The sequence below is a fragment of the Phyllobates terribilis genome, unplaced genomic scaffold (genome assembly GCF_046119375.1).
Source record: "Phyllobates terribilis strain yellow unplaced genomic scaffold, ASM4611937v1 Scaffold_11__3_contigs__length_659146591, whole genome shotgun sequence".
NCBI lineage: Eukaryota > Metazoa > Chordata > Amphibia > Anura > Dendrobatidae > Phyllobates > Phyllobates terribilis.
The window spans coordinates 433948939-433975611 of NW_027362771.1; the positions used below are offsets into that span (position 1 = coordinate 433948939).

General features: G+C 41.3%; 1 protein-coding gene across 1 annotated transcript in view; it reads right to left on the minus strand.

Annotated features, from left to right (window-relative positions):
* Positions 1 to 232: 232 nt before the first annotated feature.
* VPS33B (VPS33B late endosome and lysosome associated) overlaps positions 233 to 26673 on the minus strand; it is a 43201-nt gene continuing 16760 nt past the window's right edge. Inside the window, exons 11-24 of the mRNA XM_073653206.1 lie at positions 26452 to 26529; positions 25165 to 25238; positions 22572 to 22658; positions 22140 to 22230; positions 16501 to 16575; positions 11155 to 11219; positions 11008 to 11062; positions 10880 to 10926; positions 7662 to 7794; positions 7315 to 7388; positions 7127 to 7228; positions 2293 to 2362; positions 2084 to 2200; positions 233 to 1037 (exon numbers count right to left, since the gene is read on the minus strand). Coding sequence (XP_073509307.1) covers positions 958 to 1037; positions 2084 to 2200; positions 2293 to 2362; positions 7127 to 7228; positions 7315 to 7388; positions 7662 to 7794; positions 10880 to 10926; positions 11008 to 11062; positions 11155 to 11219; positions 16501 to 16575; positions 22140 to 22230; positions 22572 to 22658; positions 25165 to 25238; positions 26452 to 26529 — 1148 coding nt within the window. The 3' untranslated portion in view covers positions 233 to 957. The remainder of the gene's footprint in view (positions 1038 to 2083; positions 2201 to 2292; positions 2363 to 7126; positions 7229 to 7314; positions 7389 to 7661; positions 7795 to 10879; positions 10927 to 11007; positions 11063 to 11154; positions 11220 to 16500; positions 16576 to 22139; positions 22231 to 22571; positions 22659 to 25164; positions 25239 to 26451; positions 26530 to 26673) is intronic.

Below are 26673 nucleotides of genomic sequence, written 5' to 3' on the forward strand. Positions count from 1 at the left end.
ATATTGAAAAGACCCAGGACTGTTGAGCAGCTAGAATCCTAGATCAGATCAGAATGGGACAATGCTCCTCTCCCAAAACTCCAGCAATTGGTCTCCTCACTTCCCAGGTGTTTACAGACTGTTGTAAAAGGAAATGATACACCAAGGTAGACATGGCCCTGCGTCAACTTTTTTGAGATGTGTTGCTGCCAACAATTTCTAAAGGAGTTATTTTTTTCAGATGGAATGGAAAATAAATAAAACATAAAAGATTTCCAAATCATTGCATTCTTGTTTTCTTTACATTTTACACAGTGTCGAAACTGTTTTGGAATTGGGGTTGTACATTTATTTTCCTTTTATATATTAATACAAAAAAAAAAAAAAAAGAATTTAAAACAAAAACGAAAAGACAAAAACTAAGCTTGCTCTATTGCTACCAATTACTTTAATTGGCAATGTTATTGTTGTAGGTTGTCATCAGATTTTGTTTGGCATATGGAAAAAGGAACATGTCTTTAAAACATTCAGATGGTACAGGTACAATGGTTTAAGTGTACCTTAATTTTCTGTAATTACCTGAGTCATTCAATGGCAAATGAGAACACACATTAGGCAGTACAGAATAAAGGCCTTTAAATAAGGAGATATTTACATAAATGGCCACAATTGGCAAAATCCGGCTTCATCCCTTGAAAATTGGAGGCCCTTTCTGTATGTATCTGACAGATGAATTTCCTTAAGTTAATATATAAGAGACCATGACAGCCATTTCTCCAATGGTCTCATATTAACTTTAAGAAGCACTAGAAGTATTTCTATATATCTTCATTCATTTTCCAGAGGAATGATCATTTAGACAGAAACCACATGTTTTATACTAAGATAAAGTTCCTGTGCGTAGTTTATAAAATAAATTCCAGTGTCTGACAATTCACACAATGATGGGGTCTAAAAAGGAAAGGCGACTCCGATGACTCATGACTTGGTCTCGGTCATGGATTCCAGTAGCCGTGCCCCATTTGTAATTGCCGTGGTCAGAAAGACAAATTTGCAACCTGAGAATAAAAACAAAATACTTCTATGATACAGTCGTAGCACATATTCCTAGCATTGGTACCTACTGAAAATGCAACTAATGGGTCGGCATGTGAACGCTAAACACTGAGTTTGTACATGTAGTTTTCCCAAGAATATGTTTTTCCTTCTGAAGTCAAGGGGAAAAATGGCAAGATATGTAATTGTTCCCTTCAAACTGGACCTTACAGCCTAGGGAGCCCATAGGTCATCATGCCAACACTTCAACTGCAACTTACTACTTATTAATTTCCTAGTCATATCCTGCATTCTCTGTTTTCTCATGTGCTGTTAGGTCAATCAAGGACCCCCCATCCTCAACAACTTATCCCTCATTACCTTCGGTCCCTAGTTTGTTGTGCATTGGAAGAAGCGGTCCGCTAACTGTCCAGTTTCTTAAGAAATTGCCACAAGAGTAGCTGCTGCCACCACTGCAGTAACTATTCTCTGTGCTGGTAGCATTGAACAAATTTGATGAAGAAGTGGGATCCTACATACACATACTGAATGATAAAGGACAGCCTGACTCCCAGGCATTCAGATACTACACAAAGGCCCAAAAGTGATAGGAGGTCTGTAGCCCTTAAAAGGCATATCTGGGGCTCTATGCATTGGCATTTATTTTTACCCGAATAAGAAAGCTTAGCCTGCTCCCAATGTATGACTTTGATGAAAATTAAAAAAAAAAAAGTGATGTGAACAGAGGCCAAATTTTGACTAATAAATGAGTTGTCGGTGCTCTAGACAATTTTCTGCAGTCATTCTGTGTCACAATTCTGCTGTTAGAATAGGCGTTCATAAGTCAGCCACTTTTCTTCATTTTGTATTCTCTAGTTCGCATGTGACTGGCAAATAAATCATTTGTGGTAAGGTGACTGCACACTCACGCTGGGAATACAATAGAATTGTGACAGTGCGCACATTGCACACTGTCATGAATCGGTAATCTGCAGTTACAAAGTGTGACTGCAGAAAATTATCTAAAGCCCTTAAAACCCCTTAATGTTTTAAATTGCTTATATTTTACCTATGTCTTTTCCTAAAAACCTCAAAGCAGAGATCTCAGAAAATGTGCATCCACCAAGGAAAACCACAACAATGGTCCTATGAGAATCCGAGAAAGAATTCCTGTCCGAGAGTTGTTCTGCATAGAAAAGCAAAATACGTTATAGAGGTTCACAAACTTCTGTCAGGCTGCTATTTTTTAAAATCACAATTGAATGGAAAAAGAAATACCTGAAAATTCATTGCTATTGAGTAGACGTGTCACTTCTTCAAGGCCAGTCCAACTTTTACGTACTAAAACCTGAAAATCAATACACTTATAAATAAGTTGTATACGGTTATAAATACTGCGATAGTACAGGATGAATACTTAAAGGGGTTTTCTACTTTCAGGAAAGTGGGCCTCACATGCTCTAAAATAACTACGCAAACCCTGTGTAACAATTGACTGTTAGCGATACTATGCTTCGGGCCTGCATATAGTTGACTGAGATGCACGCTACTCAACATGAGCATTGTGGTGACAGAAAGTCCACTGCTTTTGTGAATAGCACAGGGCTTTACGACAGAAAAGTCAAGTTTGTACTAGTTGTGCAATTTTTAATAACAACTTGTTGGGAACCTTTGTTAGGTCCACAGGAGAGATTCCAGTTCATATCTTCTGTCTTGTTTTGTATTTAGTGATATTAGCGGTTGTAATATGGTGGGATGAAACTTCTTCTAGAAGACTCTACTTTCCCAGATATGAACTGGGACACCTTCCTGTGAATCCATCTTTACATTTCTCAACTTCTAATGATTGTTGCACAATGATAAAATTCTCTGGACACTTTTTACATCCCTTGATACAAAATAGAACATTATTACAAGATCATCTCTTTGAGCTTCACAGAATATAGCCTCCGTGGGATACATACAGCGGGTAAAATAAGTATTGAACACATCACCAATTTTCTAAGTAAATATATTTCTAAAGGTGCTGTTGTCATGAAATTCTCATCAGATGTCGGTAATAACCCATCCAATCCACACAGGGAAAGACATCAAACCAAATTAAGTTGTGTGTAATTATGAGAAATGACACAGGAATAAAGTATTGAACACGCTTACTTAAATGTAATTAATACTTTGTACAAAAGTTTTTGTTGATGATGACAGCTTCTAGACTCCTCGTGTATGGAGAAACTAGTTGCATGCATTGCTCAGGGGTGATTTTGTCCCATTCTTCCATACACTTTTCAAATCCTGAAGGTTCCATGGGCTCCGTCTATGAATTCTGACCTTTAGTTCCTTCCATAAACTCTCTATTGGATTCAGGTCAGGTGATAGAAAATAAAGCTAGAATGACCCAGCCTTTCTCTGAAACCAACTGAGAGTTTCCTTGGCTGTGCGTTTGGGATAATTGTCTTCCTGAAATGTTCTTCATTGTTTCATCTTCATCATCCTGGTAGATGGCAGCAGATCTTTTTCAAGAGTGTCTCAGTACATTTGTACTTTCATCCTTCATGAAGTTTGCCAATGCCGTATGCTAGAAGACAGCCCCACACCATGATGTTCCCACCTCTAAACTTCACTGTTAGCATGGTGTTTTGGGGTGATATGCAGTGCCTTTTGGCCTCCTAACATGGTGTGTATTATAAAATCCAAAGATTTCAATTTTGGTCTCATCTGACCAGACTATATTCTCCCAGTATGTCACAGGCTTGTCTAAATGTTGTTGAGTAAATGTTAAATACGTATGAACATGCTTTTTGTTCAGCAACGGAGTCTTGCGTGGTGAGTGTGCCTGCAGGCCACGGAGGCTGAGTGCATTACTTGTTTTCTTTGAAACAATTGTACCTGCAGATTCAAGGACTTTCTGTAGCTCTCTTCAGATGGTCCTTGGCTCTTGGACAACTCTTCTGATAATTCTTTTCACTCCTTCTGAAATCTTGCAGGGAGCACCAGGTCGAGGCCGGTTTATTGTGAAATGATGTTCTTTCACTTCCGAATTATGGCCCCAACAGTGCTCACTGGAACCTTCAGTAGTTTAGAAATTCTTCTGTAATCAATGCCATCAGTATATTTTGCAACAATAAGGTTGTAAAGGTCTTGAGACAGTTCACTGATTTGACATATCATAAGATGTTTCTTGTGTGGAACCTTAGTAATGAGACACCATTTTATAGGCCATCAGTTGAACCAGCTGATATTATTTTTCACTAAGTGGCAGGGTTGCTTTCTAATTACTGATAGATTTCAGCTGATGCCATGATGTTCCATGGCTTTTTGTACCTCTTTTTCTTCATGTGAAGGCAGCACAGTGCCTCAGTGGTTAGCACTGCAGCCTTGTCAGCGCTGGGGTGCTGGGTTCAAATATAACGAAGGACAACATCTGCAAGGAGTTTGTATGTTCTCTCCTTGTTTGCGTGGGTTTACTCTGGGTTCTCCGGTTTCCTCGCACACTCCAAAGACATACTAACAGGGAATTTGGGTTGTGAGCCCCAATGGGGACAGTGCCAATAATGTCTGTAAAGTGCTGTGAAATGAATGGCGCTATATAAGTGAGTAAAATAAATAAAAAAACCAACATATTCTAATACTTCTTCCCTGTGTCATTTCTCATTATTACACATAACTTAATTTATGGACATATATAATTTGATTTCTTTGCCTGTGTGGTTTAGATGGGTTATTACCAACATCTGATGAGAATGTTATGTCAACAGCACCTTTATAAAAAATATTTAAGGCTACGTTCACACACTGCGTATTTGCTGCTTTTTTTACGCGCGCGCATTTTCCTGCAGTTTTTACCTGCGTTTTTTTTCGCAGGTGAAAAAAACACCTCCATTCACACACTACGTTTTTTGCTGCGTTTTTTTTTTACGCATGCGTTTTTTTCTGCAGTGTACACTACAAAGACAAAGTTTGTTGGAAAAAAAAAAAAGTGTCATTGATGTCATTTCCTTCCCTTTTTTTTTTTTATTTCATGAATTTCATGAAATAATTTAAAAAAAATTGATGTGGGGCTTCGCCCTATTTTTGTGTCCAGCCAGGTACAGCAGGCAGGAACGGGTTGCCCCCAACCACCAGCTGCCTATTTGTACCTGGCCGGACACATCAATATAGGGAAGCCCCTTTTTTTTTTTATGAATTTCATGAAATAATTTTAAAAAAATACGTGGGGCTTCGCCCTATTTTTGTGTCCAGCCAGGTACAACTAGGCAGCTGGGGGCTGGAATCCGCAGCGCAGGGAGGCCCAAGCTTTCTGGGCCCCCGCCGCTGCAAATTGCAGTCCGCAGCCACCCCAGAAAATGGCGCGTTCATAGAAGCGCCATCTTCTGGCGCTGTACCCAACTCATCCAGGGCCCTGGTGCGGTGGCTCACTGGGTAATAAAGGGGTTAGGGCCAGCTTGGTATTATCAGCTGGCCCTAAGCCCGAAATTCATGGGGTCACGCCAATATTAGACATGACCGCCATGAATTTCTAGTAAAGTATTTAAAAAAAACACAACACCCAGAATAAAGTCCTTTAATTGAAATAAGCACACATTCCTTTAATGTTCTAAATTAAACCATACTTACCATCACGCCCATTCCAGCTGAAGCCAATGTCTTCTGCAATAAAAGTAAAATAATAAAGCAAGCTCATCCTTGCCTTTCCATGGTTCCCAGGATGGCTCCAGCTCTGCTACATTCACATGACAGGCTGGATCGCAGCCGAAAGCTGTCATCCAGCTTGCCATGCCACAGACACTGAGAAGCGCAGGCATGCTTGCGCTCCTCAGTGTCTCGCTGTGACGGCATCCAGATGAGCCGAGATCATGTCCAATGAACTCAGCTCACCTCATGCATGTCACTGACAGCGTGGGAAAATTCTCCTGCGCTCAGCGCTTGAGCAGGAGAATTCTCCCACGCTGGGATGGCACTGAGATGACAGGCTGGATCGCAGCTGAGCGCTGCCATCCAGCTTTTCATCCTTCAACCGGACCGGACGCCTCCCATCCATCGGATAGGTGAGTATCCATAGTTTTTTTCTTTTAAGTTAAGCAGTGTATGTACTGCAGCCAAAAACTGTCTGTACAACACTGCTAGGGGGACACTCACACACACGACACATAGACACAGACAGTACACACACACGACACAGACACAGACAGTACACACTCGATACATTACACATACATATACTTACCGCCTCGATGAGGACACCGACATTGATGGACGTCACACGTGAGCAGCGGCGGGGAACCAGGAACAAAGAATCCCAAAATAGTGGGATTTCCGGTTCCTGTTTTCCCTAGGGCTGCCCCCGTGTGACGTCACATCCTTCATTTCTCCTGCACCTCCGTAAAAAAGCACTGGAATTACGCAGTGTGTGAACACCGCTGCGTAATTCCATCGCTTATAATGGGCACAATATGGGAGAAAGCGCAGGCTGCGGTGCGTAAAGAATTGACATGTCAATTCTTTACGCAGGTGCGCTTTCGCGCTGCGTAAAATTAAACAGTGTCTGAACGGCAAAGTGAATTTCCCATTCACTTTGCCGGCAGACACAAGGCACATTGCGTATTTTGAAAAAGTGCGCGCAAAAAAACGCAGTGTGTGAACATAGCCTAATAAGAAAATGGGTGACGTGTTAAATAATGTCCGGCCATCTGTTCGTGACCTCAAGCTGAAGCACACTTGGGTTATGCAGCAGGACAATGATCCAAAACACACCAGCAAGTCCACCTCTGAATAGCTTAAGAAAAACAAAATTAAGATTTTGGAGTGGCCTAGTCAAAGTCCTGACCTTAATTCGACGACGATGCTGTGGCATGACCCTTAATAATAAAGACCTTCATTTTAAAAACTGTAATTTGTGTTACTTGTGTGATCTTTGGCTAACATTTAAATTTGTTTTGTGATCTGAAACATTTGAGTGTGACAAACATGCAAAAGAATACTTTTGCATATTTGGTCTTTTTCACACCAGTGTGTGTGTGTGTGTGTGTGTGTGTATAAATATATACATATATATAATACATATACACACACCACACACACATTTAGGCAAAAAAAGAACAGATAACTGACTTACATGTTCTATTAACTTGCAACTTAGTGGCGTATAAGCCCCACTGAAAACATAGGCCATGTCTTTTGGGGTCTTCAAGTCATAATCTCCATCTACACGAGGAATCTGCCAAAAAATTTAAGGCTCAGTAGAAGAAAACTGTCTGCATATACATTCCTTGATATAATATACTGGTACAACAGATTACTTACTAGTCCCAGCCTTTTGCTGATCCCTCTGAAATTACTCTTTTTTGCCAAAGATGAAAAAGCATCAGTAAGCTTTCCTGCACATAAAATACAAAAGTTTAACAAGAAAAATTCCAGTTTCTGTCAGCGCTGATCTCTGAAGGTACTGATAAAGTGGTAATGTACATGGTAACTTCATACCACGTGGACGTCTCATGCATCCGCCACTATTGCCATGTCTACAATCATTTTAACTAGGCTGGACGGTTTTACCAGTTCTTGTTGGGATGGACTGAATGACAGTAAAAGAACAAAAACCTTTGATGCAAATGGAACAAAATGGTCAAAACCAGAAAAAAAAACAACCTCACCTACAGCTTTGTCCGTGACCAGTTTGCTCACTCTGCTCTCCACCGCAGTCAGCGTCTCTCCCGGAGCTTGTTCAGTCAGCAGCCCGACGCGTTTCAGATTGGAAAATGTCAGCAGATGCTCAGGGCCGTAACTCTAAAGAAAGGAGAAGATGTAGAGTTCAACTCAAGACTTGATTAAAGTTTTGGAAAAACAAATCAATACTGAACCAGTTATAATAACTTATTACAACTGACCAGACCGTGAAAATCAATGCACCTGACGATAATTGTGTTTCAGAAAGCATATAAGACATTAGTCAGTCTGAACTGTAATTGTGTGAATCCTGCATTTCCTAATATTAATGGCATTAGTATTGCACATAAAGCTTCTTTCCATATTTAAACTATCTTAAAAATGAGTCAACTAAGTTCAATGAAGACATACAGTAGGGAAGTACAGCTCTGTGTAGTTTAACCCCTGGCATGACGACAGAGCGCCATTTATCAAATCTGACGTGTTACTTTAGGTGGTATTCAAGGGGTAACGTTTCTCCTTGTGGAGAGTGACAAGCCAAGCCTGGCTTTCCAATAACTCTGGAATGTTTTTATACATATCCCAGTGATTATGAGAAAGTTTTTTCATGACACATTGTACTTTATGGTATGGTAAATTTAGGTTGATCTGTTTTGCATTTATTTATGAAAATATATGAAATTTGAAGAAAATTTAGAAACAAAAAAAAAAACAATTTTCAAACTCTGAATTTTTATACCCTTAAACCAGCTAGTTATATGACTTTATAACCAGATAGTTATAAACAAAATAGATAATAAATTACCGGTATATTTCCTATATGTCTACTTCACATCAGCATCATTAAAGATCCTTTTATTTTGTTCTGAAGTTTAAATGTTTAGCAGAAATTTTTTCTTTCTTTTTATTTTTTAAAGGACACTGACAAATCCTATTTTTCATGGACCTATTCAATTTTTAAATGATTTTGAGGGGTTTATATAATGGTAAACCCCCAAAAGTGATGCCATTTTAAAAACTGCACCTCTCAAAGTATTCAAAACCACTATCAGAAGGTTTGTACACCCTTTAGGGCTATTTGATTTTTTTTTTTTTACAAAGGGCCTAAGAATTAACAGGCAGGTAGTTGCTGACTACCTGCCTGTTCTGCCAAGTACATACCTCTGCCGGCACAGAGCGGTCACAGACCGCTCCTGCTGGCAATCCGGCACCTTACGCTGATGTCACAGCAACAGACAGGGCAGCAGCTTCTCTTCCGCTCTTCTCAGTTGATGGGACATGAGGTCATGCTGATTGACAGCCAGCTCCCCGCTGCTTAACTGCAAGGAGCCAGATGTCAATCAGCATGATGTCGTCAGTTATGCCCCATCAACAGACCAGCCCAGAAGAGGAAGAGCTGCTCTGTTGACGTGAGCAGTAGAATCACCAGCCAGAGTGGTCTGTGACTACTGTGAAGCGGCACCGGATAGAACAGACAGGTGGTTAACAACTACCTGTCATTTAGTTCTTAGGACCATAGTAAAAAAAATATATATTCCCGGATAACTTATTTAAAGGAAAAGGAATGAAAATTAAATAATATATATGTTCCACAAAAATGATTCTTCAGCTACAAATTTTTCATTTTCACGGTGTAGTAAGTGAAGAGGGAAACCACAGTTTGTTACGCAATTTCCCCCAAATTCCGCAAATCTCCCGCACATGGGGAACATGGTAGGAATTGGAAGGGAAGGATTGCCCTTGGAGTGCATTTTTGGCTGGAGTACAATGTGGACGCCATGTCTCATTTGCAGAGCACCTGATATGTCAAAACAGAAGAAAACTCTCATAAGGGACTACACATCTTAGATACTAAACACCTCAAGAAATTCATCTAGGGGAGTGATGAGCAGTTTGAACCCACAGGTGCTTCACAAAATTTCATAATATTAGGCAATGAAATAGAAAAATTAGGTTTTTACGCTAAAATGTTGTTTTAGTCTCAAATTTTTCATTTTCACAAGGGGTAATCTGAGAAAGTAGACACCACAATTTGTTACTCAATTTTATCCCGAATTTGATCACAATTTTGTCTGGATTAGATTACAGACGAGTTGACATTTTCAGCGGTATCAGTTTTTTTTACACACAACTTTTTGATTTTTTTTAGCTTATTTTTGTGTTTAATGTGGTGAAGAAGCTACATTTGGGTGGGTTTTTATTTTTTTATGGTCTACCCTGTAATTTTACAATTTTTTCTTTGGGGGGGGGGGGGGGGGAGGCCGCAGAGGGAGGGACTGCATGTTTTTTTCATACATTTTATAAAACATTTTGTTTCTACTTAGTCCCAGTATGGTACTTACATATAATACTTTGCAGGGCTAATGCACCTCAATCCTCCCGTAATGCAGTGACACATAGCCTCTTAATCCTCCTTATGGCAGGGCTTAACAAGCCATCGAAACTGATAGACCCCAAGGCCATTACTTGGCGTCGAGCTGCCATGTCAACCATCAACACCCCTGCGAATAACCCCATCTGCACCCCAGTCAAAGAGGGAAAACTCTCCCTCTGTTAACCATATAGATGCCGCTGTTTTTATGGACAGTGGAATCTAGGGGGTATATGGCCACGATTGGTGATGACACCAATTGAGGTCGATACTATAGTATACAGCTGACATCCGCTGCATTTTGCTTGTTGAGGGAGCTATATATTTATTCCTCTGCACTCTAAAAAGACAGCGCTAAGAAATAATGTGTTTTATTGACAAGTAAAAGAAGAATTAGCGCTACCTTTGACAGCATGTAAGCCTCTTAAGGTGATCATAACACTGTACATTAAATGAATGGGTGACAAACATGACCCATTTGGGTAGAAACAAGCAATAGTCAGCATGTCAAATTTCAATATGGCTGATCCATTTGTTCTCAAGGGAGGTAAAATGCTGGTGAAAGTGCATGGCAGTGATTTAGTCTCCTCTCCCCATTGAGATTGTATGCACGCTCAGCTGAAGCAAGCATGCTTGTGTATGTTGTGAGCTGGGGGGACTGTTGATGCCTGGTCACCTTTACTGTGCAAGGTCCTGTTATGTGTATCTGTATTATACGGTTTTCCCAGATCATTTCACACAACTCTTACTGTCTGTAATAAGCATCGTATTAGACATATAACTAAGAAGGACACATTTTCTAAAGCACTCATTTATATAAAGAACCACACAGACCTGTAGGTATTGAGTCTTCAAAGATCTGTAATCTTTTGCTATTAAACCTTAAAAAAAATAAAATAAATAAGGCAATCAGTCTGTAGAATAAACTGAGTGTGTGATTAATGACAAGAGACAAGGCCTACCATTCTCTGTGAGTGACAGCAGACACAGCAAACGTAGGCTTTCAATGGGCGAAACCTGCAAATGAAGCAATATCAAAGTACATGCATGGAAATTATCAGTATCCCCAGCCACATTGGTGCTATTCAAAGTATATGTGATGGACTGACCTGTCGGTTTATGTGTTCTTCTATTAGATTGATGCATTCTCGAATATCAAATCCCTCTAGTAATGCTGCAGGTACAAAAGCAAGAAAATAATCAGATTTAGTACTCTAACAATGGGAGCCATATCCATGTCATTCTCATTTCTGTAAAGTGTACCTGTGCTTTTACATAAAACCTGCTGTCCTTCATTCTTACAAGTTAAACCTGCTTTAGGTGCACTTACCAATCCACTTCACTCTTTTCAAATTGGAGGTTCCTCTTCATAAGCACTAACAGCACTTTAGGTGCTGGAACTCCCTTTGCTCACTTCCAGCATGCATTGTGCCTACCATTGTCCAGTGATTTTCCTGCCTCCAGTGAAGGCCCACCTCTCTGTTATGTTTGTATGCAGTTTGAAAGAACAGGAGAGCAGGAGCAGAGACATAGACCTGCCCTCACTTCCTGTAATTCGTTTGTGTCTCTGCTGTTAGAGGCAGATTACATTTACCACCAGGCAGTGAATGGAAAATTAGGAGGAAGACACCTTGTGGCCCACACTTGGAGTGATGTTTCGGAAGTATGACAATTTAATGTTTAAAGGGAATCTGTCAGTTTGGTTTTGCTACCACATCTGAGAGCAGCATGATGTAGGAAAAGAGAAGCTGAATCCAACTATATGTGACTTACATTACTAGGTGCCGCAGATCTGACACAATCAGCCTTTAGATTTAGAATGAGGCAGAGCTGAGAAAGCTAACCCCACCCACACAACAGCTGACCCCGCCCACACCAGTCTCTGTATGTACAAAGTCCATAGACAGTGAGGTGCTCATCACAGGAGGGGGCGGTCCTGCAATGTTAATCTCTAAGTGATAAATCCTTCACGGTTAGTAAACAACAGCACGCACTTTGACAAGTGACACATCCCTGAATTCTGTGTTTCAGCCTCTATCTCCTGGTGTCTTCAGATTACATAGCAAAAACCTGCTGACAGATTCCCTTTAACCCCCTTAAGCCCCGCGGGTGGTTTGCACGTTAATGACCGGGCCAATTTTTACAATTCTGACCACTGTCACTTTATGAGGTAATTACTCTGGAACGCTTCAACGGATCCCCCTGATTCTGAGATTGTTTTTTCGTGACATATTGTACTTCATGATTGTGGAAAAATTTCTTCGATATCACTTGCGTTTATTTGTGAAAAAAATGGAAATTTGGCGAAAATTTTGAAAATTTTGCAATTTTCAAAATTTGAATTTTTAAGCCCTGAAATCAGAGCGATATGTCACACAAAAGAGTTAATAAATAACATTTCCCACATGTCTACTTTACATCAGCACAATTTTGGAACCAAAATTTTTTTTTGTTAGGGAGCTATAAGGGTTAAAAGTTGACCAGCGATTTCTCATTTTTCCAACAAAATTTACAAAACCATTTTTTTAGGGACCACATCACATTTGAAGTCACTTGGAGAGGTCTTTATGACAGAAAATACCCAAAAGTGACACCATTCTAAAAACTGCACCCCTCAAGGTGCTCAAAACCACATTCAAGAACTTTATTAACCCTTCAGGTGCTTCACAGGAATTTTTTGAATGTGGAAGAAAAAAATGAACATTTAACTTTTTTCACAAAAATGTTACTTTAGACCCAATTTTTTTTATTTTCACAGGGGTAACAAGAAAAAATGGACCCCAAAATTTGTTGTGCAATTTCCCCTGGGCACGCAGATACGCAATATTTGGGGAAAAAACACTGTTTGGGCGCACGGCAGGGCTCGGAAGGGAAGGAGCGCCATTTGACTTTTTGATTGTAAAATTTGCTTGAATAATTAGCGGACGCCATGTTGTGTTTGGAGAGCCCCTGTGTGCCTAAACTTTGGAGCTCCCCCACAAGTGACCCCATTTTGGAAACTAGACCCCCCAAGGCACCTATCTAGATTCATAGTGAGCACTTGGAACCCCAGGTGCTTCACAAATTGATTCATAAAATTTAAAAAATGTTTTTTTTTTCACTTTTTCGAATCAATTTGTTAAGCACCTGGGGGTTCCAAGTGCTCACTATGCATCTAGATAGGTGCCTTGGGGGGTCTAGTTTCCAAAATGGGGTCAATTGTGGGGGAGCTCCAAAGTTTGGGCACACAGGGGCTTACCAAATGCAACATGGTGTCCGCTAACAATTTGAGCCGACAATTTGTTAGCGGACATCATGTTGCATTTGGAGAGTCCCTGTGTGCCCAAACATTGGAGCTCCCCCACAAGTGACCCCATTTTGGAAACTAGACCCCCCAAGGCACCTATCTAGATTCATAGTGAGCACTTGGAACCCCAGGTGCTTCACAAATTGATTCATAAAAATGAAAAAGTGTTTTTTTTTTCACTTTTTCATTTTTACAAATCAATTTGTGAAGCACCTAGGGGTTCCAAGTGCTCACTATGCATCTAGATAGGTGCCTTGGGGGGTCTAGTTTCCAAAATGGGGTCACTTGTGGGGGAGCTCCAATGTTTGGGCACACAGGGGCTCTCCAAACGCAACATGGCGTCCGCTAACAATTTGAGCCGATTTTCCATTCTATTTGTTAGCGGACACCATGTCGCGTTTGGAGAGCCCGTGATGTGCCTAAACAGTGGAGCTCCCCCACAAGTGTCCCCATTTTGGAAACTATACCCCTCATGGATTTTATTAAGGTGTATAGTGAACATTTTGAACCCAGAAGTACGGCACAGAATTTGTTTACATTAGGTCATCATATTGAATAAGTTGCCATTATTCTTGAGCGCAAGTGCTCGCTACTTGAGTTTGCATCGGGTACTCAGGTATGCACCATGTACAGCGTGTGCTCGAGTGACATGCTCGAGTCCCTGCTCCGCATGTTTCACGGTTATTAGACACCCAAAAAAAAACATGCGGGGATCGCTCGTGCATGGCAGGCAATCCCCGTAAAGTTTTTTGGCCGCGAAGCATATGGGGCAGAGACTCGAGCATGTCACTCAAATACCCACGATACTCAATGCATACCAGAGCACCCGATGCAAACTCAAGTAGCGAGCACTTGCTCTCAACACTAGTCGCCATATCGTCATCTTTTTTTCTTACTTTTGAAAAAAATCCCAACCCCAGCCCTAACCCTAGCACAACCCTAGCCCTAGCACAACCCTAGCCCTAGCACAACCCTAGCCCTAGCACAACCCTAGCCCTAGCACAACCCTAGCCCTAGCACAACCCTAGCCCCAGCACAACCCTAGCCCCAGCACAACCCTAGCCCCAGCACAGCCCTAGCCCCAAACCCAGCCCTAACCCTAGCCCAATCCTAACCCAAGAGTTTATTTTTGACGCTGTTCCTTGTGCGGTATAAGTGATTAGACGACTTTATTCTTCGGGTCGGTGTGATTACAGCAATGCCAGAATCATATGGGGTTTTTATGACTGACAGCTGTCACACACTAAAAGACGCATTTTTTGTAAAATCTAGTTTTTGCATCGCCATATTTTGAGAGCTATAATTCTTCCAGATTTTGGCAGACAGTCATGTGACGGCTCGTTTTTTGCGGGATGACTTGACATTGTTATTGGTGCCATTTTCAGGCACGTGACATTTTTTGATCGCTTTCTATTCCGATTTTTGGGAGGCAAAATAAACAAAAACCAACAATTCAGGAATTGTTTTTTTTTTTTTTTTTTTTAAATTCTGTTCCGCGTGTGGTAAAATTGATGAGGTAGCTTTATTCTTCGGGTCAGTACGTTTACAGCGGTACCACATTTGTATCATTTTTCTATGTTTTGGCGCTTATACACAATAAAAGCTATTTTATAGAAAAAAATATTTTTTAGCATCGCTTTATTCTGAGAGCTATAACTTTTTTATTTTTCGGCTGATGGAGCTGTATGGCGGCTTGTTTTTTGCGGGATGAGATGACGTTTTCAGCGGTGTCATTTTTATTTATATGCGTCTTTTTGATCGCGTGTTATTCCACTTTTTGTTTGGCGGTATGGTGATAAAGCATTGTTTTTTGCTTCGTTTTTTTTTTTTTTACCGTGTTCACTGAAGGTGTTAACTAGTAGGACAGTTTTATAGGTCAGGTTGTTCCGGACGCGGCGATACCAAATATGTGTACTTTTATTGTTTTTTTTTTTTATAATAATATTTATTGATGGGTACATTATATTGTTATTTTTGGTGGATTATTATTTTTTTTTTTTTATATTTTTGCAAATTTTTTTTTTTTTTCCCACTTTCACACAGTTTATACACTTTATTACTTTGTCCCACTCTGGGACTTTCACTTTTTTTTCTCTGATCGCCTGCATGGCACAGGAATGCAGCACCATCCCTATGCCATGCAAGCTGTCAGAAATGCACAGTGTGAAGATTGCTTGGAGATGCACTGCGCATGTCCAAGCAATCTTCCTGCTGTCTGGTGACCCGGATGTTGTCATGACGACATTGGGTCGTCATGGCAACACCCGGGAAGCCTTTGCAGACTGCGCTGGAAGCCGGAAGAGGAGGTGAGTATCGGCGATCACCTCCCCTTGCCCCCGCAATGCCGCGATCGACTTCGATCGCAGCATCGCGGGGGTTAATGTGCTGGGAGCGGTGCAGGACCGCTCCCTGCACATAGTACCGGGTGTCAGCTGTGACAATCAGCTGACACCCGGCGGCGATCGCGCCCGCTCAGCCTGTGTGCGCGCGCGATCGCCATGACGTACTAATACGGGTCTGGCTCTTAAGTCCCAGGGCACAGACGCGTATTAGTACGGCAAATGTTGTTAAGGGGTTAAATACTAATAAAAGCTTGAATCTCAAAAATAACCATTTATACATAATTATCATTAATAGTGAGCTTTCCGGACATTTATGTTACACATGCCACTCCAGTGGTGTTAAATGTACATTAGTTGCACTGATAAAAAGTCCATCCAAATATTTCTAACAATTCCTCAAAAAGGTTTAGAAAACCTAGCATTTTTCGCTTTATTATTTTTTTTATGTGAAATGTCTTTCTTTATGGATGTTAATCATATTGTCTTTTGTAAATTATATCAGCACTTGGGAAAGCTGCATGGCAATGCATTTGGATACACATGTTGTCATTCAGATTTTTTTACTGTTATGATGGCAAATGTTCTTGATTATTATGTAGCGACATCGAAGATTAAACTATATTGTTTCAAAGCAAAATAAGATCTGCCAGGGAAGAGTATGAATGTTGGGTGGCAATAAATCAGTAGTCTACTATATAGAAAGAAACACAACAAAATTGACTAAAGCATTGACTTTTTCTATGTTTTGTGTTAGTTTTTATCTACCAATTTTTAACAGGACCACACATCAGCCGTGAACATCTGAGAAGTAATAAATAACAACTTACAATGTTCAGTTTTCAGGAGCTCCTGGAAGTCCTGCTTGGTCTTCTTTTTCATTATAGACTCACAGGCTCCGATATCTTTATAGGAAGAAACAAAAAACATTTACTCCTATTTACTAACTGTACAAGATAGTCCTGGACACTGGATTTACACTGTGTTTCAAAAGGATGGTTTCTATCTCAAAGCAACAGCACAAACATTTATAAACTTAACTTAAAAAACAGTTAAAATGTAACTTTTACTAACAACTTTATAAGGGCTCCTGTATAGGCAATATCAAGACGATAGCGGAATTTGTCCCAAACACCTCTCGAAGTGTCATCTTCCACTGAGGTCAAAGCAGCAGGATTCTGTTTTTGAGGTCATCATGTGAAACGTTATGCCCACCCTTTCAAGTGGCAAGAGCTTCCTAATTCACGGTTGCAGGGATATAGAGATTTAAAATGGAGTCTATCTTTTTGAAACACGCTGCATAACGGGTAGGGAACCTCTAGGTCCAGGGCAGATTCCAGGGAACCAATGTGCTCTGGCCGGCAGCTGTATTTTGATCGCTGCCGTCCCTTTAATTTCTTATTACTCTGCGAGCCCGTGCATGAAGCCGTTCACTACAGGATGCTGTGGCGCATGGAATGGAAGATTATGTCGGCCAGGACGTACTCTGAGTGGAGTTAGCGCGTAATGTGCTCCCGTCCCATGTGTGTATGCTCCAGGCCAGTGTTTCCAGCAATGTGTATGCCCCAGCCAAGTGTCTCCAGCAATGTGTATGCCCCAGCCAAGTGTCTCCAGCAATGTGTATGCCCCAGCCCCAGTCCAGTGTCTGCAGTGATGTGCATGCCCCCGCCCCGGTCCAGTGTCTCCAGTGATGTGTATGCCCCAGCCCCGGTTGTCTCCTGTCATGTGTGTGTCCCAACTCCGGTCATCTCCTGTCATATGTATGCCAAAGCCCCGGTCGTCTCCTGTCATATGTATGCCCCAGCCCCGGTTGTCTCCTGTCATATGTATGCCCCAGCCCCGGTCGTCTCTTGTCATGTGTGTGTCCCAGCCCCGGTCATCTCCTGTCATGTGTGTGCCCCAGCCTCGGTGTCTCCTGAGGGATGTATATACAACAACTTCAGTGTCTCCTGTGTGATGTATATACAGCAGCCTCAGTGTCTTTTGTGTGATGTATACTGCAGAGCTCCCACTGCTTGAGGTCTATAAATGTAATGCGAGCAGTGATGGATTTCCATCTGTATTCAGTACGACTTACTACTGCAAATACTTCACAAAACTTATCATTGCAAAGAGTCACCTGCACTCCAGACTGATGTAAACCTGGAAAACCCATTATGAGTAGCAACATCATCTGTACTATCTAATATCACATGTCGCATCAAAGAGAAGCAGCTCCAGCCATCATATTAGGGGTGAGTTAATCAAGTGTTTGACCAACCGTAACAGGGTACCGTATTTTTCGGACTATAAAATGCACCTAGGTTTTAGAGGAGGAAAAAAAAAAAAAAAAATGTAAGCAAAAAATGTAGTTATGATGCACTGTTAAGGGGGAGAGGGTCTGCTGCTGACACTGTTATAGGGGTAATGTCCCCCAATTCTATTAATATCCCCCATCCTGGTATATATGGTCCCCTCCTTCCTGCTATACGTGGCCCTCATCCCCATCCTGGTATGTATGGCACCCTTCATACCTCATTCTGGTATGCATGGCCCCTCTCATACCTCTTCCTGGTATGTATTGCACCCTTCATCCTGGTATGTATGGCCCACCTCATCCCCATTATGGTATGTATGGCACCCTTCATCCCTCTTCCTGGTATGTATGGCACCCCTCATCCCCATCCTGGTATCTATGGCACCCTTCATCCCTCATCCTGGTATGTATGGCCCCCACTCATCCTTCATCCTGGTATGTATGGCCCCCACTCATCCTTCATCCTGGTATGTATGGTCCCCCTCATGCTGGTATGTATGGCCCCCCTCATCCCTCTTCCTGGTATGCTTGGCACCCCTCATCCTGGTATGCATGGCCCCACTCATCCCTCTTCCTGATATGCTTGGCACCCCTTCAACCTGGTATGCTTGGCACCCCCTGAGCCCCATCACGCTGCACACAAAAAAAATAAACAATTATGCTCACCTCCTCTCTCCTCCAGTGCTGCGTCCCGCTCTGCTGCCGACAGAGATCTGACCGTGTGAGCCGCACATGTCGTAACTGCCATGCGCCCTCACACTGTGAGATGCTGTGCCGGAATAGTCACTGCTCCCCACGCCGGGACACTGTGCAATCCATGGGAGTGGATTGTAGTGGATATTCATGGTCTTTAATAGCGGGCACACAGACCGCAGAGCGGCAGCAGGAGCTGCGCTGCGGGTACAGTGTGCGCGCTATTAAGGAGAGTGAATGGACACTGCTCCGCACGCACACAGACCCGGCATGGGGAGCAGTGACTATTCTGGCACAGCATCTCACAGTATGAGGGTGCATGGCAGTGACGCCATGTGCAGCTCACACAATGAGATCCCTGTCGGCAGCAGAGTGGGACGCAGCGCCGGAGGAGAGAGGAGGGGAGTATGATTTTTTTTGTTGTTGTGTGCAGTATGATGGGGATCAGGAGGCGCCAAGCATACCAGGATGAGGGGTGCCATTCATACCAGGAAGAGGGATGAAAGGTGCCATACATACCAGGAAGAGGGCTGAAGGGTGCCATACATACCAGGAGCCGCGCTGCAGGTACAATGTGCGCGCTATGGACGTGAGCAGCAGTGAATATTCATTTTCTTTAGTAGCGGGCACAGTGTAGGCTGCTGCCGCCTATGCCCCGCTCCTCCACAGCTGCCACTCTCCCACACACCCCACCACCCACAGTATATATATCGGACTATAAGACGCACCCCCCCACACTTTCCTCCAAAATTTGAGGAAAAAAAGTGTGCCTTAAAGTCCAAAAAATACGTTAATTTTCAAGTTGATAATCTTGTACCAGGGCTGTGTGTCACGGGTGTGTCGCCACGAAGATCGTCACGATTACACAGCCTGACTTCTCGCAGCTGACTTTTTGGTGCTTTGTGTTTTCGGCAGTGAGGGAGTTAATTCTCTCTCTCTCTGTGCTAGACGAGGTCCAGCCTCGCCCAGCTGCAATCAATGCTGCTGTAGTGAGTCTCCTTCAAATGCCTGCTGGTCTGTTTGGGAAGTGTCGGTGATAGCATTTCATACAGAGCGGATCGTGGTATTTGGAGTTTCTGAGATAAGTGTATTTGGAGTCTTTTTTCCCTTCCTCGCTTTATCATTTATCTCCTTTCCCGTTGGTGTTCCCTCTGTTGTAGTTGTGTAGTTTTTGTATGCAAGGTGGTTTTGGTTTTTCCCTTGTACTGTCTCGTTCGTCTAAGTACTGTGTGTGGGCATATTATTACTTGTCCTCTTTTGTTGTGATCGGGGTCCTTCTCAGGACTAGATTACTTAGGTGCAGGGATCCTCAGGAGGTAGGGGTTACGCTGGCGGCCTGGACCTCTGTACCTTTAACAGTACCTCCAGGTTGAGGGATTAGTCAGGGCCCCAGCTTAGGGTCAGCTTAGGCCCCCTACCTCCAGTATACAGAGACAGCGTGACACTGTGGAGTCAGTAAGCCAAACCTCCGACTCCTCAATTTTCACGACTCCAACTCCCTCATACATGGCCCATGTTTAAGTGATAAATTTACTGTAGTACAGATTCATCTTAGCTAAAAGTCTAGACCCTTAGATCAGGAATAGGACAGACATTTATAGGACATTTCAGAACTTTCCCAAATTCTTAAGAAAAAATATTCCCCACAAACTGCATTGACCTACTGTACCCAATTTATTATATATTTTAGGAGTTGGAGTCCGTCCATTTTATACCGACTCCGATTCCGACTCCACCAAAATGGAGACTGACTCCGACTGTCTTGTACGGCCCCTGAATGATCCCAATGGCCATGATAGAAAAAAGGTTCCCCCACCCCTGCTGTATAATTACCATAACCGGTGATATCAACATACAACATCCATTTATCACATGCATTAATAGATGCATCTTACACTGAATGATTAAAACTCAAAAAGAGAGTTATTTTTTTTGCCACATCAATGAATATTATTTCAGGCACACACCCTTAAGGCAAAGTGTAATGCTAAAACGTATCTTATCAGCCAGAGGCAGCAACTTATGCTCTATGCTCTCAACTTCTATTTTTATTCCTGATCAAGACACTTGTGTTATACTTTACTGCTAGAGAGGGGAAAAACATTCTCAGTTAGACAGATTTGCTAGATATGCTTTTTAAAACCAAGTATAAGAAGACGTGCGTGCGTATATATATTATATACATGCTCGCCCATCACTACTGGTGACCTGTGTTTATGCTTCTGTGGTGGAAGCAAAGCTGGACTTTGGGATCCTGAAAAACGCTCCAAAAAACACACCAAAACCTGCGTTTTTGACCCAACTTCTTTCCTGCCAAGAGATCAGGTTTTGCTGAAGAAAAAAAAAAAACACCTAGTGTGAACGTAGCCTATTAGAGGTTTTTGTTGTTATCTGGCAGCACCGGCCACTTGACATCTGTGCTGCGGATTGCACACCACTAGGCAGCGTCCTATTCCTGATACTATTAGTGCAGGAGCGAGTGTCATGCAGCGCAAGGAGCTAAAAGCAATGAGCAGAGCGCTGCCTAGTTAAGTGCAGCCGGCAGAACAGACTGCAACACTTTGGGCTGCAGGTCGAGAGCAAAAACTCTAATAGAGTGATTTAAAAAAACGAATCCTACAGAAATATTTTTTATTTTTTTTAAAAGTGGTGGTATGCTTTAAAAGGAAAGATGCCATGTCCTAAAATACTATTAACCTGCAGATATGTAGTTAATCTACAGGTTAATAGCGTCACAATGATGTCCGACCACCTTACTGAGAGCACAAATGCAAGGAGAAAATAAGCTTAATTCATCCCGGGAGCCACTGGCTTTCAGTCACAGAGGAGTGCCTGGAGTGGCTATTGTCAGTGATCAGTACAACTGTAAGCACTCCCTGGCACTTTGATAGCCGGTTCTGCACAGTAGCACAGCAGAGTAAGCTGTCACTCAAAGAGCCATCGAGTGCTTACAGTTGTCTCTCATGGTGTACTGAGCAGTAGCAATAGTCACTCCGGGCACTCCTCTGTGACTGAAAGCCGGTGGCTTCCAGGAGGAAAAAAGTTCATTTTCTCCCAGTAGCCAAGTAAGGCAGCTGGACAGCATTGTGACGCTATTAACCTGCAGATTTAACCTGCAGGTCAGTAGCATTTGGGGACATGACAGGCTCCCTTTAACAAATGCATCCAACTTTCTACACAGAATAATTCTGTATATGTCCTTTAAAAGTTTTTTCAAAACTTATATTGGCAATTAAGGCATGCCTAGATCTGCAGGAATATTCTAGCTAATCTAATACATTACCATGGGAAGACCTCGTATTCAGGATGTACGAATATACTCGTTAGTGGCTACTTAGGCCACGAGTATAGAAAATGCTGCTCCAAATAGATAGCAAGTTCCAGGTACAGGACTGTGAACTACTTTGGCATTTATCCTAAAAATAAAATATAGTTATACAGACATTGGGTATGATATGTAAGAAATGGGTCAGTCCATACGTAAACTCAGCATTCGATGCTCTTGCTTTAATCCTTTCAGTTCCTCGGCAACAAAAGATTTCATTTGTTTGATGTCCATTCCTCTACGTTTCTGAAACATAGAAGACATTAATAATTTACAGATTGGATCTTCTTCGTCCAATCACGCTAAGCTGGCGTGACAAGGGCTAGACATGTCTATGCTTCTACCATCTAGTGACAGCAGAAAAAACTGCTTGAAATCCCCATTCATCCAGCTACAATTAACACATTCATGGGGATAAACTAGAGAACTTTTCTAATGAGTTCCCCATATGTATCATACAGGATGGACAGAACAATAGGCTTATATTATTCTTTTTCATCATAAATTACATATCTAAGGAGAAAAATGTTCCTCTATCATAAATGGTGAATGTTCATCAACTTATGAAATCCACACAATGAACTTACATCATATTGGCTTTGCAAGTTGCGGGCTTTCTGACTCAGGAAGCTAAATACGTTGGAAAAATGCTCATTCCGAATTTCCCCAAATACCTAGGAATACAAGACAAAAGTATATAACATTATAAGGGATTTTCAATACATTGCATACATGTGACAGGTGTATGGAGCTTAGATGTCATGAAGAGGTAGAGCTAAGTTGTTCTCTGTAATCTACTGTGCAAGAAAAATGTTATATTTTGGTAATGTTCTTTATGGTCCGGCAAATCATCTAATGTGTATGGACGTGCACTGACTCTTTCCCAAATGCAGATGTCGTGGGACTAAAGGATCCAGCATGCTAGATTTCAACATGCCCAATTCTTAGCATTCAGAGTAGGTAATTGCCACCGTGGTGCCTTGCAGCAAATGACTCATGTTTCCACATTGAAAACACATGCACTCAGTTGAGCTGGGCATTCGTGCATGGGGGAGAGATCGGGAGCTATTTAATGTGTATAGTCACCTTAAATAGCAAGCTTTTTGACATAGCATATTTCATCTGAAGTCTTCGGTTTATTCTTGATACCCACATTAATGTTCACACTATGCACAGATGAGAGATCATATTAATGTAGCGCAGGGGTGGGAAATTAATTTTCCTAAGGGGACACACGATGAGAGACCATGACTGTTGTTGAGGGCCAAACCAATATTTTGAAATTAATTCCGCTAAATATTAATACTCACATTAATTAGAATTATTTTATATTAATATTAATTGTATTACTTAATATTGAGCAGAATAATGTCTGGTGACTCGCTGATACTGCTAATACATGTTACAACTGATTGTAAAGTGTATCTTGCCAGTAGCAGCGGAGCAAAACTATATAATTTACTGCTTTTTATAAAGTACAGTATGATCCCCCCCCACAGCTCCCCTATATACAGTCTGATTCCACACACAGCCCACCCATGTACAGTATGAGACAACATGCCCAGACCGCCTACATATAGTGTTAGAACCCACAAACAGCCCACCCTGTGTCCTCTGATCATGTATCAGCATGGAAACGAGATATTAAACCACCACTCCAGTGTTTTTTTGTATTTCACCTCTAGAGTGATATCACTAATCCATGTAGTAATATACTTACTAGCTGCAGTCTTCAGCTCTTCCCGGCACCGATCAGCCATCTTTTGACTGCAGCTCCTGATTGACCGGAAGTCAGAGGTATCGGTCATAAGCTCTCAGTGTAAGTCTATGAGAGCCTTGTTCTGGCCTCATTCTGACTCTCATAGACTTACATTGAAAAATGACCTCTGGCTGCCCAGCAAACACTGAGTTTATCTGGCAGGATACAACCTGCAGAACACCGAATAGAGCAGCGCCGTGAAAAGAAGTCGGTGGCTGGTAGGTAAATTACTCGGGGCAGGGAACATACATTAGTGATACCACTCAAGAGCCTAAATAAATAAGGTGGTGCTTTAAAGGGGTTGTTTCATTAGGATTAGGACTAGTAGGAAGGTTGGAATGAACAAGCTGATCATTAGTGGGTTCTCAAACAGGAAAGGGTACTTTAGATGGGACAATTCCTTTTATACAAAAATGATTGTTCACTTTTTTAAACATTTATTCTCATTTCTTATAGGTCTCCTTAAAAGGGTTATTAAAAATAAAGTATAACTTTCTAAGATTGTGTTGAGGGGCACATTGGAACAGACTCAATTGAACGAGAGAGTGTTCCAAGATTTCCTAGGATATGAAAAGTAACACCGTTCTTCTTCCCCAATTCAGTAACATGAACAATGCGTGTAAAATAAAACATGGGTGGAAAGAAATTAACAAAATTAATAAGGTGCGCAAGTCACATGATTTTAATTAAGGTCTATGAATGGTTTTCTGAATGTTCTCAGAACTAAAAAAAAAGTGAGAAAAAAAAATCGTCGACCCAGATTGAATATACTGATATGAGTAAAACATGAATTCTAAAAGGTAATGATATAATAGTGCACCTCAGTGCCCTTCATGGTTCCTGTATACCTTAGATTCGTCTGAGAGATATGTCTCCCATCTTCCCCACATTCATGAACATTCAGCTCAGTTGAACATTAATGTGTTTTCAATGGGGAGCAAAGAGAAAGTCGCCGTCAGACTCCTCTCCTCTGCCGATGATGAATCGGGCGACCCCCATACACGTTAGGGGGTCAGCCAGTCCTGCCAAAATTCTTGATTTGGTGAACATTATTTAATGACTATGAAGAACTTCAATTCATAATCTGGATAAATATAAGTAGCACAGCTGATTGTACATTGTACGGCTTTCTGCTCAATCTGCCACATACAGTTTAGCATTGAGGGAATGTGAAGGAGATCACAACACTGAGGAACTCGGAATTCCAGAAGACCACTCCTAACAAAAAGGATACAAGCAGGGTATGACATTTCATAGTAAAGGGAGCTTCAAGTATTATTTAACATTGGTTTATACTTTTCCATTAATAAAGTAATGATATATTCTACACAAGAACCAATCTACATACAAAAGATTTACAGCAGGATTCTGGGGAACTGGTTTTCTCAGAAAAAAGGAATTTCTTTAAAATATTGTGTTACCTTATCCTGAGCGTTCAGCAGAATTTTCACACTTTTATCGGATGAGGTCACCTCAGGCCCAAATTCCACACTTCCTGAAACATAATAAGATAAAATAAATAAGAAGCTAAAGGTACACATGCGACTTGAAATCAAGTTTGCTTTACAATAGCCATATTGATCATATGTTTTTTTTCCTTTTACTGATATATTTATTAAGATTTTTCCAAAAACACAGAAATGCAGTAAAAAAAGTAAAAAGTCGGATATTTGGGACCAGCAAAATTAAAAGTGCTTTTCCCGTCTCGGTCCTTCATGTCTGAGACCATAACAACTCCATCCAGGCTCCGATCACCGGAGGCAGAGCTAAGCAGGCAGCCTGGAACGGTTGAGCTAGTCTGTCTCCACCTCGAGGGTTTCAGAGTTGGACATATCTATTTCTTTCTCAGCCACATGCAAGTTGGAAACGGAAGTAACCCTTTAAATAAAAAAGCATGTGACCAGAATAATAAAGAACAGTTAACAGGATACTGATCCATCATGGAATTCCAGGACACAGCATGAGAGAAATAGGCCAGAGAACCAAGAAAAGGAAGAAAATAAAGGCCCAAGAAGAACAAAGGAGCGAAAGGAAAGAAAGAAACAAGGAAAGAGTAAGAGAGAAAAATAGAAAGAAAGAGAGAGATAAAATAAAGAGAGAAAAAAGAAAAAGAAAGAAAAAATATAAATAAAAAGAGAAAAGAAAGTGGAAAGAATGAAAGAAAGAAAAAGAAAGAATAAGAAAGGGAAACAGAAAGAATTTAAGTCAGAAAGAAAGAAAAAATAATAGAAAGGAAAAGGAAGCAAGAAAAAGAGGAAAGAGAGAAGGAAGGAAACGAAAGAGAAAGAAAGGAGAGAAAGACATAAAGAGAACACTTAGAAAGAGACAGAAATAACGAGAGAAGAAAAGAAAAAGAAAGAAAAGAAGAGGAAAGAAAGAAACAGACTGAAAGAGAGGAAAGGATGAAAGAACTTAAGAAAAAATAAAGAGAATAAGAAAGAAAAAGAAAGAATGACATTCAGAAAGAAAAAAAGAGCACGAAAGAAAAAGAGAAGGAAGGAAGGAGAGAAAGAAAGAAAGAAAAAGAAAATAAAGACATGGAGAGGTTCATCAGATGAGCAGGACTGAATGCTGGAGTTTGTCAATAGTTTCACAGATCATAACATTGTGACTGAATGGTTATGCGGGGGCCTAGGTGTCACTGTACAACATATAAATACAAGTAATTATGTTGTGTACATAGATCTTTTTAACCAAATTAGTCTTACCACATTTAATGCGAAAAATATCGTCAACCAGTCCTTCATACACGACCTGAGAACACAGAGCAGTGATGTAGTCCACATCTGCAAGAGCAAGACAACATTGGCAGGACCGCACATTAAACAGTCAACTCTGCAAATCATGAAGGTTACTTGATGTCAGAAAATACAGAATGCCAATAAAGCATCTAAACCTCTGAAATGAGAACCTATTCTAAGTTTTTATTC